At 43.2% G+C, this 14852-nt stretch overlaps 1 protein-coding gene across 1 annotated transcript in view; it reads left to right on the forward strand.

Moving 5' to 3' along the window:
* PDGFRL (platelet derived growth factor receptor like) overlaps positions 1-14852 on the forward strand; it is a gene marked incomplete at its 5' end in the record, with an annotated part of 22227 nt that overhangs the window by 1033 nt on the left and 6342 nt on the right. Inside the window, one exon of the mRNA XM_025207325.1 lies at positions 13360-13511. Within this exon, the coding sequence (XP_025063110.1) occupies positions 13360-13511 (152 nt within the window). The remainder of the gene's footprint in view (positions 1-13359; positions 13512-14852) is intronic.

The raw sequence follows: 14852 nt of genomic DNA on the forward strand, positions 1-14852 counted from the left end.
AATTTTTAAACGGCTAAGCCATTTCTGAGCCGCCACATAGGAATAATTTAGAGCTGGCCAATAGCGGGACACAAATTTGCAGTCGAATGGCGGGAACTCTCTTGCACCGGGGGTTTTCTGCTGCAACAGAAAACCTTTACTTTTGCAAGAGGCTCTCATGTGGCGGGAAAATTCCACCATGCCGAGGCACCAAAATCACTGGGTTGTGACAGTCACCACCTTGGAACTGGAAATCCTGCCCCCTAACCCCTCACCTCTGCCACTGGAGCGCCCTCCCCTTACCCCCGGAAGTACTCATTTTGGCTAGGGGTTTTGCCATTTTGGAACAGGAAAAAAAAAAATATATATATTTTAAAAATCAAACAACGTACATTAATTTGATTTCAAATAATATTTTTGTCCTGATTTATGTGTTTATGTAGATAGATAGATATTATGTATAATAGTTTAAAATTAAGTTTTACTTTTATATATTGTGGCGGGGATATGGAGGAGTGTGGTGGGTTGGGTACAGTGTTTGTGGGTGTGGGCTGTGTGTGTGAGAGTGTGTGTGTATGTAGGGGAGGGTTATGGGCGTGTGTGTGGAGTTTGTAGGGGGTGGATAGGTGTGGAGGGTGCGAGTGGTTATGGGGTTTGTGAGGGGCTGTGTAGGAGGGAGGGTGGCAGGGAGGGGTTGTGGCATGTGTGGAGAGGGGAAGTTGGCTGAGGTATATGAGGGAGGGGTAGGGTGTGCAGGAGGCACTTGGGTGTGTATGTATGGTGCTTATGGCCTGTGGCAGGCAGAGACCCCTGGAGGTGCGCGGTCCCAGTGAGCCTCAGGACTGCATGTGGCCGGGCCAACAGCAGGGAGAGTGGTGGTGTTGGCCCGGCTCCATAGAGCTCCTGCTGTCCCACCCTGGGCCCGACCCCAGGGCACTGGCGCAGGCCCCACACTCCCACTCACTGTCACTCTTCCCTTCGGCCTGGAGCCACTGCCACCACCACTTCCCCTTCCTGCCACCTCTGCCCTTCCTCAGCCATTTCCTTTCCTTTCCTTCCTGCTTGCTGCCACCCCTCTCTCCCCACACCTGCCTGCCACCCCAGATTTCACAGATTTAACCAGGACCTGTATCAGTGCACCTCTAAAGTTTGTTACTTATCATAAGCTTCCACCTTACTGTAGACAAGTGGTTCTCAAATCTGTTTACACTCACAGTGTGCCTTGGAAAATGCCAGCTCTTAGCTTTCACTAGTTTTTTGACTATGGAAAAATAATATAACGATTCTTCTGTTGCAAAGAATTCAGAAAGACCACAACCAGTCAGAATGATTTTGACATTATGGATTCTTATTTGAAATCTCTGTATTTACCTTGCGAATTGTGTAGGTTTTTACATCCTTAAACATACTAATACTGTGTTAGTAACCTGTGACACCCTTAAAAGGGTATGCTTAGCAATACAACCCCTTCTTACTATTGCCACTGTCACCAGCTGTCCTGAGGGGCTGAATGAGAGACTCCACAGCCAGTCCTGATTCACTCTGTCTAGGCTGCACAGAAAGCCAGAATCAGCTGAGGACAGCAGTGTTGGCAGATGGGTTCCCTTTCTCCCTGCACCTGCTTCTGGGCTGGCAAGGAACACCTGGAGTGGCAGAACATGGAGGGTGGACCACTTGCTGCTGCTGGTGTTGCTGTCCCCAGCTGAGCCTGGGTCACTGCAGAGCAGGGCAGGAGTGGTTGTGGAACCTCCCATCCCTGGGTCAGCAGAGACAGCAGCTCTCAGGGGAAGGTGGGGGAAGATAAGAGGGGAAAGGAGGGGGCTTGGGAAATCTTCTTTCCTTCCTTGGGTGCTTAATAAAAAGTCCTATCCCATATTGCTCTCCCCCAGTATTACCTGAAAAGCAGTTTTAACTGAAAGGCAGGAGTGGTGGGGGGTACCTGCACATCCATGCTACAGCAGCCTCTTTGGATCTGCCCCTGCCAATTTGCCTCCTAACTGGAATTACTCTGAATTTTTGTCTAACTGCCTGGATTGAAAGGGCTAACAAATTGCTGCCTCTGTGGCAACATACTAATGCCCCCATCATTTTGTCTTACCTAGGAAAGCAGCAAGAACCTCTGTTTAGATGCCTAGATTCTGTATGTGCCCTTTATGCACCTCCACTTTAGCTTAACAAATGCTCGGCAGTTCCTTATATGACCTAGATTTTTCCTACTGTACATGCTCAGAAGTGACCCAAAATGACTGCTAAGGCACCTGACTGCATATTGTAACCAACCAATCCATTGAGAAAGTACAGAATGATCTGTAATTCTTCATAGCACCCAAAATCCTTAAAGAAAAGAGAATGCACATTTGACTTTCTGCTGAGATTAGGCATGGCAGTAGCAGCACCATCTTTTTGACTAATAGCCTAGTGATTAAGGCACTTATGTTGGAAGTGGGATACCTAGGTTCTAGGCCTCACTCTGAGAGAGTTTGGGCCCACATTTCTTACTTCCTAGGCATGTTTCCTTACTGCAAGACCAGGGGTATGGCTTCTCAGGTTTCCTCCGTGGGCCACTGAGCAGTGAAATTAAAGAGTTTGGCGGCCTGAAGGAAAAGCAAACAAAGCTGCATCACATTGCTCACCCTCAGTGAGCCCCAAGATCCTTCTGGGAAATCCTGCCACCCAGTCAGTTATTTCCCATAATCAAAAAGACAAATACAGAATGGGAGATAACTAACTGGGTGGCAGGATTGCCCCCTGTGCCTGCCTGTGGTGGCGACAGGAACGTCCTTCCCCCTCTTCCATAACCCTGGACAAGCTGCTCGGGGAGCGATCATCCCACAACCTGCCGTGGGGCCCCATTCACCTCCCCTCTGCTCCAGGGGCCTCAATCTGCCCACCCCCCACTCCCCTTCCCCACATCCCTTCCCATCCACACATTTGCTGCTCAGCTGGGCGCTGCTTCACACATGGCCAGGCCGGGCTGAGTTCCCAGCTGCCTGCAGGCTTTGGCTGCTTGTCTCCATCTGTGCACCCTCCCGCCCCCATGTTTGGGAGGCTAAGACCTCTTAGACCCATCCTTCTGCTGCCTATGCCCAGGGGCAGAATCTGGGGACTGCAAAGGAAGGACTTGGAGTAGCAGCCATGGTGGAGGAAACCTTGGAGTCTGCACTGAGAGCTAGAAAAGTATTCCAAACCTTCCTGGTTTCTGTTTTGCAAGCCCTGCTGGAGGGTGAGACTAACCCCAGATGCAGCATAGGTTTTTTTTTTTTTTTTTTTTTAGTTGAACCAGACATGTGCATGGTTTTGTTTCCTCTTCTCTTGACTGTAGGGGAGGCCACTGATAGGGGTGCCTGGACACCCCAGATTTTAGGTGTTGTTTGTTCATAAAATGATGAGACTAGGGACATAAGCCCAGAAGCCTACAGCGCCAAAGTCTGCTGAGACAGAGGAGGGGCAGATTCAATACTTTGGAAGATGAGACCCATGGCTGCAGAGACCTGCATAGGGGTCACAATGGGACCAAGGGACCGGAGGTTGCAAGAGCGTGACTGAAGCTGAGCTGAGCGCTTGCAGTCCTGGCCAATGGATCTCCAGCTGAAAGGCTCAGCCAGAGTAAAAGTGGAATGAAGCTAGCGGGGCCATGACCCAGACGAGGTCTTCTACCTAAAGCCCTCTGAACTCAAGGGAGCATTCCTTGTCCATTCATTACATCAAGGCTTGGCAGGAAGGGTCACAAGGGATGGAAGACCCTAGAGAGGAATGAGAGAAACTAGCAGGGAGAGGCCCAGAAAGGTGAATACATCATTCTGACCCCCAGAGGCCCCATACGCACCCATAAGCATGTTGCACCTTGTCAGCTGCGGGGCTGGCAGTATGTGATGCACTCCTGTGGCTGGGAGCCCCTCAGTTGATGGAGCTTCTAGCTACAGGGGAGCACTTGGCTACATGTTCAATTAATGGAATGATTAGAACAAGTTACAAAGCTATTACACTTTTTTTTTTTTTTTTGTGGAATAACTTTGTAGCTTATTACTTGTTTTATCACACCATAAGTTGTGACCCAGCTACACGTTCAAACAAAGGCGTGTTTACATGGTTAAACATACCTTACTGTAAGGTGTAGAGGAGACCTTAGTCATTCCAGTATTTTCTTTTGCAATTAAAGCTATAGTAGATTTTGTCCACTGGGTGGCATATTTCAGCTGTAATACCAGTAAGTCCTTCACCAAGCCTGTTGAAGAACAACAAAAGGCTAGCATAACATAAAGGCCCTTAATCTTCAACACAGCCTTAGCCAGACCTCATTTTTTCCTCAGGTGCAAAAAGCTGCTTGCATAATTTGGATTGGTCAGCTTTAAAAAACAAAACAAAATCTTCCTCCCGTCCCCCACACCAACACATGCACATCTGTGGATGTGACACTGAGGCAAGGAGAAGAAAATGTCACTGTGTGTAGCCTGGTTTCTGGACCATCATGGCTACATCACTCTTAGACTTCTATGATATGGCACAGACACATCCATGTGTGGATACAAGCCACTGGGGTGCAAAAGGGAAGACCACTCTTCACAAATTTTAGGGGGAGGTGAGGGGAAAGGCTAGAAGTCTATTTCAGTGTTTTAGTTTGTCTGATTAACTTGGTTCCTTTCTTCCAAAAACGAAACTTTTTCCTTTTGCAGTGATGGGGATAGGATCATATAAAAAAACATATTGCTAAGAATAAATTATGGTAATCTATGGTGGGGGGGAAAGTGTGTGGGGGTAATAGAATGTATTTACTAATTTCTATGGATTTGTTTTGGTTTTGTATAGTTTTGGGGGATGAGATTTGAACGGATGAGAAGCTCTTCTTCCTTGAGAAGAGCACTGGGTTCATTTACAAAAAAACCTTTATTGTATCCAAAACATGATAGAAAAAGAAAGCTGAGGAAAGGCACCTGATATCCAAAAACATGTCCAACAGGTCTCTCAACTATACACTCAGTCCAATAAAAGATATAACACAAAGAATCCTTGCCCCTAGAAAAATGAACTCATTTTTATGCTCTTAACAGGTGAAGCTAACTCAGTTTCTATAGTTGACCGATTTCAGAGAGGAACTGAATGTGTTGTTTTGCTCTTCTCTTCGTGGGAAGTACTTTTATGCTTATATTAAAAGTTTTATTTAGAAGTGTTTGACCTTTTATTTTAAAACTAATACATGTTCCGCTTTATTTTTCAGTGTAAAGTTTGGCTTTTAGAATCAAGTGTATACATCCATAGTTGAAAAATTGAGACATGCCTATTGACTGTGTACTTTAAAACAGCAGATCAGTTGTACCTAATTTATGGATGTTTAAATTCTAGAATTACTATCTCTTGCGGAAGTCTTGTACTGTGCTATCTCAGTCTGATTAATGTGGTAGAGAACCGTGTGAGCATAAGCTAAAAATATGTTAAGGAAATACACAATTTCTCTTAGAACATCTACTGCAATTTTCCCAAGTTTTTTTTTCTAGGATGTTAGAAGGCAGTTAAACTGTTTTACAGAGTGTGAATTTCTCCACCTGTATTTCAGAGTCCAGGTGCATATATACTGAACTAGCACAATGGAAAGTATGTCAAGGTTAACGGAACTAATTGATCACTGATTTAAAAAAAAAAAAAAAGAAGAAGCAGTTTGAGGATGGAAAATGTTATTTATGTCGAGAAATATAATTTGAAAAATATCTAGGACCTATGTGTATACATGCAGTGTACATATGTAGCAAAATGTGCATTAAGGCTTATTTGTATTAAATCTGCTGTTCCAAGTTTTCTTTTACAACAAATCATTTTATAATGGACTACTCTGTACTAGGTCAGAACAGGAGAAACAGTGGATTTTACTAATATGCAGCAAAAAAATCACTTCAGTACATGATTTATAGATGTTTCAGAAGTAAAGGGATATTTTCTCATGGGGAATAATAATTAGCAATGATATTTTTAAGGGATGATTTAAGAGCAATTATTAATGAGGTGCAAAAATGTGTGCAAAAAGGAAGAAATCAGAAGCGATTTGCACTAAATGATAACTTTCCAATAGGTCTCTTAATCTTTGGAGATTGAATGAATACTATGTTAATGAACCATTTTGGTGCATTACTTTTTCTAAGGTTGTCAGGACAAATGGGGAAACACTAAGAGCAGTCTATCCACAACATTAAAAATGATGTCCTGTAGTTAAAACAAGAACCAGCATCAGCAGGGCTGGATTTGGCCATCGATGCCTGACCATCTGTTAATTTGGGCTGAACCAGTGATCCTATTTTGGAGAAAGCCAGGATAACAGCTACATTTCTACATTGTGACCAGCTAGGGCAATTTTTTGTAAATACATCACATACTGGCATTAAATAATTTCAGTCACAAAGCAGAAATAACTATACACATACCAAATGCAATAGAAGACTAAAAACATTAAGCATACTTCTACATATTCTATCAAAGCTTATTTCAGCAGATTTGGGGTGGGGGGTTGCTTGGTTGTTGTTTATATCAGTGAAATTGGAGGGTTCCTTTAGGGATCAGAAAATAGGCATTTTTCCATCCAGACTTCTTTCTGTTTGCTCTGTGATGTTATTCCATTTGAAATGCTTTAAAGATGAACAACACCTTCCCTTGGATGCAAATTTAGGTACAGTAGCCATGTCTACATGAGACGCTGACTGCGCAGTAGCCTGTGATCTTTTTTATTTCAGAATTTACCAAACTTTAGCAGTTGTGGAAATATCCAAAATTGTAAACATTTCTAGTTTCCTAGTGCACAAATGTTCCTTTTTTTTAACTTCTGTTATGAGGAGTTCTCATTATAGCGTATTTACTAGTTCCTACACAACATTTGTAAGACAACAAAAAAACCAGATCCATTATCTTATGAAAAAGTGTTTTTCTAATTACAAACTTTTCCTTCTTAAAAATCACCTCTTCCTTTTGATGCCTTATCCAGACTGCAGTCTTTACCTTATCATCTGGGTGGTTTAAGTGCTTGATAAGAATGGAGTGGAGCACAAATGTCTGGCTCTTATGCCCTTTGTATTTTCTGTGGGTGGGTACAATGTGTTGTTGCCAAATTTAATTGAGCACAAAACCAGATGTGCTACTCCCTCAGAGCTCCTTATTGTGTCCAGAAAGGAAATATAACTCAGCATCTTCAGAGCATAAGCTCGCCGAAAAAACCTGTTGTGTTAAAAAGCTGTTGTATCAGCTCAGGTACTACAATAATGTCCTCAAGACCTAAGAAAATGTCAGGTTTCCTCCAGTGACTTGATTTCAGTAAACACCGGTCTGAAAGGGTGTGGATTTCCTTCAAGATTCTTGCTTCATTAGAAGCAAACTACCCACTGCACAAAACATCAAATGAAACATGCCTTGCCTTAGCAATAGAAACTTAACCTGTCAGCACATCTCTTCTGTTACTATAATCAGCACCCTCCACAATGCACCCATTAGAATCTATGGATCCTGTTCATCTTTCCCAAAATGTGATAGATCTGATCCAGTGCACCAAATAGCCTCCCAGTAATTACATGGGTGAAACAAAACAGCAACTATGCACCAGAGTGAACTCTCAAAGAAGAAATAAAAAGGGCAGACTGGGCGCCTCTGCACGTGTGCCTGACTGCGCAGTTGTTACAGCGCAGTCATTTAGCACTTGCATTAGCACAGTCCCAGTGCTGCACGGGTCATTTCCAATCCTACTGCGTAGTAGTAGCAGTGTCACAGTTTGTGCCTGCCACAGCTACGTCACCATAACATATTATGTAGACGTGCCCACACGCATATAGATACCTCAGTATGAGCACACTTTTCACAGCACAACCACTCCCTTTCTGACCTCACTATCCTCATGCTCAAGGGAAATCTACCAAGCACCGTTAAAAAGTGAACTTGGGAACCAAAATTCATAAGCTGGCTGGACACTAAGAACCATGGACTGAACACAGATATTGACTTTGACACGCTAATGTCTACCTGATTCCTGAATTTCTTCCTATGCATAGCAGGTATTAACCCAAGGAACCTTGTCTAGCAAGTATTAATGAACCTACTCTGTCTTGGTCTCCCAGTAATCAGCTTCTTCTCTTCTGTTAATTTTTTATCTACTACCCCTCGAATTTCACTCCCCCTTCCCCTCTAATTGCTTTAATCTCTGCTCCTAACATTTGCCTCCTTCTTCAGAGCTGATGAAGAATGCCATGCATTCTAAAGTTTCTCTCATTTTAGTCCAATAAAAGATCCCAAAAATCCTTGCCTCACATAATTTCTGAACCATCACTCCAACAGTACCACCTTCAAGATTCTTGGCAGCTACAGAAAATTGTAGGAAGCAGCACTTCCCAGGAGACTTGCAGCACCTTGCAGGATCAGATTCTAGATGTCAGTGTGGATGGTTGCATACGCCTTCACTTATGAAAGTAAATTTGTTGGTCTAAACCATGGGTTCTCAACCACTCTACTTCTATAGACTTTTTTTTTTTTATGGTTTTCCAACACAAATTTTAGACTTCTCCAGAGAATAATCACCCCCTCATAGCATTCTGTTTCTCAGAAAGTTTTTTCCAGCCTGCTTAAACACTATATCATCTTTCTGAGGTGCTTCACTAAGATATATTTTCCATTATCTAGTTTGAAACTTCTGGAGCAGATTACCTTTCTGATTCTGCTGCTTTTGGCAATTGTCCCATTTCCCTATAAGACAGGCTGGCTCCAAGAAGTATTATTCAGAGTTTATTAGAAGTGAATAGTAATTCTCTGGACTTTTCACCAGTGTCCTAAAGGTTCAGATGGCAAAACAACTGACAGTTTTGGTTGACTACTACTGCCAACCTCTTGCACATTCAAAAAGTAATGAAGTAACCCCATAAAATAATGAAATTTGTTTTTAAAAATAAAGCATGCACACATTTTAGATTCTTCATTTTGTCTGGTTTTTTTGGTCTTTAGGTTGAGTGCAGACAGTCATACTTGCACTCCATAAACACACAGGTTAAAAACTTGTTTTTTTTTCCTTTTTTACCTCTTTTTATGAAATGTAACCTGACATTTTAGCATAATCATGTAATTCCAGGACTGCGGTTTAGGGGAAAACACCAGCAATCACAAGAGCCATAATTAAATTGCAGGAGAAGGCAACACCAGTCCTGCTACTCAGCAGATACTCTCAGACTTTTATTTCTATTTTATTGTTTTTGGAGATGGTGTTTTTTTGCAGTGCCATTTCTGCAAATACCCTTGAAAATTAACTTTCCTTTGCCCAACTTTGTGCAATTTATTATTTAAAAATGTTCATAGTCTTTATCATGCAAGTTGCTGCTTCCCAAAACGGTTATGTACAAAATTAGGATCCCTTTGAAGTTACTGGGAATTGTGCCACCGAATTCAGTAGAAACATATTTGTAGGCATGTTTGGTGGCTTTTTTTAAATAAGCATCAACATCATCAGTCAGGATAGCATGAAATTTAGGTTGGGTTCCAGTACTGAATTTTAGCACCTATCTAATGTAAAATAGGGATATTTTCCCTGATTACTTTCCTTGAATGTTGTTAGTTCCCTTGGGAAGCATTAATTGGTACTAAGGGGGTTTTTGGATGTGGAAATGAGGGGGTAACCTTACTTATTCAAATAACTGCACAGTAGATGCATCCCATTAATTGGCAATGAACTATGGTGGACTACAATCCTTTACTGACAGAAGTTATTAAAATGTACCATGAATTCACCTGCTATCCTTGAACAATTTAACTGAAACCCCCAGCATCCCAGCATGCTTTTCAGCCCTGGGCTGTGCTGTGCTGTGTTGTGCGGTGGTGTCTGCTCCAAAGAGCAGGGCTGGGCTGGCTCTGCTCTGTCGCTAGGGTGGGGACTTATTTCCCTCCCCGCACTGGGGGACCGCAGCTGGGGTCTGCCTGGCTGGAGTATAGCAGCCTCTGTTGGGCATGCTCCCCTTTACTGCTTGAGCCGTGGCAGGGGGCATGGTCAGCCCCCACCATCCACAGCCTGAAGCAAACGGGGATGGGGAGGGGGATTTAATCTCCCCCTTCGTCTCCTAACCCACCAGCAGCCAGGGTCTGCCTGGCCAGGACGGAGCAACCCCACTCCAGCAGCAGGGGTGGGAGCATGGCCAGCATTGGCTGGCATGGCCTTGCCATCCACCTGCCTCGCTCATGGCTGGGGCTGGGCCTGTGGGGTTGGGCCAGGCCAGCCTGTGGGTGCTGCTGAGGGTAGACAGAGGTGCCAGCCCAGACTGGGCTGCGGGGGCTAGGCTCTTCCCAACAGGGGATGTGCAGCCAGATTGCTCCTTGCACCCAGGCCAGGCAAGGCTGCCATGGAGCTGCAGGCATCTGAGAAGTGGCCAGCCTAAGCAGGGTTGTGGGGGCAGGGCCCTTCCCAGCTGGCTGCAGCTCTGTGACAGCTGGCGGCACAACTCCAGCCCGGCACCCACCCACCACAGCCCCTTGCCCTGTGCAGTACCCGGTGGCTGCAGCCACACTACAAGCTGCATGCTGGCCTCACTGGCAGGACTGTTCTGCCTCTTTTGCCTCCAGCTGCCACCCCTGCCCCTGCCCTTGCCATGCCATTCTGGGTGGGTAGTTGGGAGCTTGAGCCCATCAGCTTCTGCCCAGTGTTTGGAGCTCTGGCTCCAGCTCCTGGACACCTTCCACCTACTCTGCCTAACCAGTGCAAAGAGCAGCCCCTGCAGGTGGGCAAAGCGGGTGGAAGACATTCAGGAGTGGGAGCTGGATCTCCATGTGCTGGACACAAGCTGCTCAGCTCAAGCTTCCACCCATGCGGTGCGGCAGGAGCAGAAACTGCAGCTAAAGGTGAGGGTAGCAGAACAGTCCTGCGAGCACCAGCCGGCATGCAGCTTCCCCTTGCCTCCAGTGACTCCTCCTCCCACTCCGGCCCCTGCTGCACCACTCCAGGCAGCAGAGGGGACAGGAGGAGGGAAAGCTTGAGCCCAGCGGCTTCCGCCCAGGGCATGGAACTCTGGAGTCACTGCAGGCATTTCTGGAATCAAAAGTAAATGTCTATTCACTTGCAAATCGATTCAATCTACTCAGGTTAGACTAACCTGCAAAGACTGATTCAATTCAGACTCAGGCTTTTTGAATGTCTGTCCCTAGCCTTGGAGAAGCGGCATGGTAGCTAATGAGAAATGAAGCAAGCTGTGCATTTTCATAGACCTAAGCAATTTAAACAGAACACTAAGCAGAGCTCACTACCAAATGTCTATAATGGAAGAAATGTTTTCTGATTTGGCACCATCAAAAATAAACTTGATATTTGCTGCCAAAGACATAGATTGGCAGGTGCTTCAGGACAGCAGGTAGATACAGATGGCTGAGAATACCTTTTTGGCTCTAATATTAGTGCCGCTTTGCTAACAAATTTTGCAATCATGGTTGATGACATTCTTTGGTACAGCCTCTGAGATGGCATGGTGAAAGCTGTGGTAAACCAAAATTACAACTTTATCTATCTAGTACAAACAGCCAGGGAATAAATTCAGAATTAAAGATGAAATTATGATTTATTGCCATACGGTACAGAAGACGTGCAGGGCGTAGGTCATGAAAGATGTAGGTCTTTCAAGTATTACAACCTGAATCCTTCAAATTTAAGTGATGCAGCAGTTGCCCATAGAGAAAAACAAAGAGAAAAACAATCAGTGTAGAAACAAAATAGAGTTCGTAATGCTTTGACATTTCTTCCATGCTTCTGCCAACAAATTCCTCAAGTGACTAATGGGAAAAGATGCAGCAGCAATGTAGTTTAATTCTGTGATCCAGGCATTATGCACACCAGGGAGCTGGTGACCAACAATGTAGTCTTAAAATCCTATGGTATGAGCAAATAGTTGACCAGAGGATGTAATTTCAGTGCCTGCATTAACTGTCCTCTTACTTCATGTTTAGGCAAGTGGTTTGAACTTGTTCTCCTTCCCTTTTCCCACCCTTTTCTCCATTCGTGACTTTTAACCTGAATTTAAAACTACAGCAACCTAAATAGTGAAATGCATAACTAATACAGTTTAATTAATTATTTTCTGTTTTTGCTTGTTTGTATAGTATAGCCTGATTAGATACTGAATCATCCAAGGCAGGAACTGTCTCCTCTCTCTGTCTCTCTCTCTCTGGGTAGAAAGAGACATCAGCAAATTGAAGCAGATCAGCTGTGGTGGGCTATGTCCCACCACAACTGATCCACTTCATTAGGCAAGTTGCATGTTGCCTCTTGTCCTGCATCAGGCATCAGCTGCAATAAAGCAGCACAATTTATTACTACCTTTTGTCACACCACTGGTCTATTTGCTCAGCATTTGTTCTGCCATAAAAATGGTTATGGTTGGCACATATATGATGTTAGGTGATGCCTCTTTCTACTCTGGATAATGGCCAACACAAGGGGGCTTAATCCTAATTGGATCCTCTGCATGCCACCTCATTAATTTTTTTGTTGTTGCTTTTGTTGCTACTACAATTATCTATAATATAGTAACTTTCCCACTTTAACAGACTGTTGTGCACATGAGGTAAGATGGATAGTTACAATTGGAATTGAGAATTGCTACCACAGAAAGCAGCTCTAGTGAAATGTATATAAAGCTTTCTTTATCTTCAGAATCTCTCTCTCATCAGATTATTTGCATGGCATTATAAGCATAAGCATGGAATATTAATTCTTATGCCTCTGTGTCCTTGATGCATAAGCACTCAGGATGCATTCCTCACAGAAAGAGCTAAAATGCCATGTAGTAAGCATGCCCAAGAGGTTCTCTAAGGCTGCACTGTGGTTTAAAGCACGCTTTGTTTTGTATGCCAGTTAATGCACTGCGGTTCCTTTGTATCACTGAACTCTATTATACAAAGAGAGGGTAGACTTATTTGAGAGACTGAAGAGAAATGGGGATAGCTGGTTCTGCAAGAGTTGCTTGTGTGCCAGTTTTCACTACTCATTCTGGAAACAGGACTGTCCATCAGGTAAATGGACAGACTGCTGTTCCAAACTGAAAGCTGACCTGCAAAGCCAGGCATTCTACTACCACCCAGTAAAAATTTTTGCATTGCATTGTGGTGTTAAACCAAATCAGGATTCAAACAGATACAAAGACAGTCCCTACACCTCAGGTCCTAATCCTGTAAACATGTGAACAGCGTTCTACACACAAGAACCCAATAGGGCTACTCATCTCTCTAACTTTCTACAAAATCAGGGCAGGATTTTGATGCAGTTGCTCAAGAGAGAATGTTGCATACAGTCAGTCTGAGAATCAAAAAGACCATCAAGAAAAGAAGTGCAAATGGAATATATGTAAACAAATACACCTGTATATGTCTCTGCTTTTTCTTTGTTCTCTTTAGCATTAAGCAGCTTGACAGATATGGTCAGCTAATCCTTGTGAATTCCACTGCAGCTGACACTGGTGAATATAGCTGCTGGCTTCAGCTGTGTCATGGAGATAACTGCAAAAAGGATGAGTCTAAAACAGGATCAACTTACATCTTTTTCACAGGTAATGGGATCACTGGGGTTATAAACTTAAATGTTTGGATTATCTGGCTAAAAGGCAAAGAGTAGCAAATCCATTTCCATTTTTCGCCATCTGCATCCATTTCCTTTTTCTCTAGCTGTATTAATCATTGCCCCTTGTATGTACCAAGGGAGACATTATTGGTGGAGTAAGCAGGAAATTAACCAAATAATTAATAACATGATTTATGAGCCTACTTCTCTTTGACTTACTTTAAATGTATATTCTAAAGGATATTGCAGGCAATGGACAGTAAATAGTTTTGAAAATTCTAAGCAAGAGAATTTAATTTTAATCTTAAATGGAATCATGAAACGGTGTTATAGTCTGTCCCTCTTATTTTACTTTTGTATATAATTTTGAAAAAATGAACACGTTGAGGAAAACACAGATCTTGTCAAGGCTTATTTTCACTGAACTACCTATATTAAATTTGAAAAGTACAGTCCAATTCCCTTTGAGTTCAGTGGGACCAAGATTTCATTCAGGCTGTTTTGCAATCCTATATGTTAAACTTAGGCAACTTATATTAAATTTATACATTATTCTGCAAAGCTTGAGGGTCCAGCACTAATCTTTTATATTAATAATTTGGATGCAAATCACAAAGCAGTCTAGCATTGATTGGTCAGTATGCTGTTGGTGGTTAAATATGTAGGTAATTTGTTCTTCTAATGGGAAACTTTGCTGCCTGATAGAGCTTAAGCAGCCATGTCTGGCAAATGTTTTAGTGTTGCAGTATAAGATGACTAATAAAGGTTGTTTGAGATAAGCTTCAGAAGTTGGAGCCAGGAAATTGTTTCAAGGCTGTTTTTGATAAATGCCTTCTACATAATCATTTTCCTTTCTCTTTCAGGGTTTGAAAGAATCAGATAAGCCATATACCAAATAAATGTGCATGTTCAGAATAAGGGCTTAAGAACTGTGCTTGTAAACCATATGTTAACATATTGGGGTAGTGCTTATGATGATTGAAAAGCAATATAAAGTTTGAATTATTCAAAGTTTGAAATCATTACAGTTAATTACTTTGCAGTCTCTATATAGGTATATCTCTGTATCTATAGCTATATCTACTACGGGTGTGCAAAACGGGCCATATTCAATTCAGATTTGGCCCGAACTGGGGACAGTGATTTGATTCATTGATTCGGATCACTGTCCCCGATTCAATTCAGCCGAATCCGAGTATGAAGATTCGATGCTGATTCGGTCATAGACACAACTTTAAATGTTTGTTCTACGTACCTTGAGGTACCAGGTGCGGCTTGTGATGAACACTGTGATGGTGGGCGGATGGAGCGTCCCCTAGGAGGGGGGGGG

Source organism: Alligator sinensis, unplaced genomic scaffold (genome assembly GCF_000455745.1).
Source record: "Alligator sinensis unplaced genomic scaffold, ASM45574v1 scaffold528_1, whole genome shotgun sequence".
NCBI classification, from domain to species: domain Eukaryota; kingdom Metazoa; phylum Chordata; order Crocodylia; family Alligatoridae; genus Alligator; species Alligator sinensis.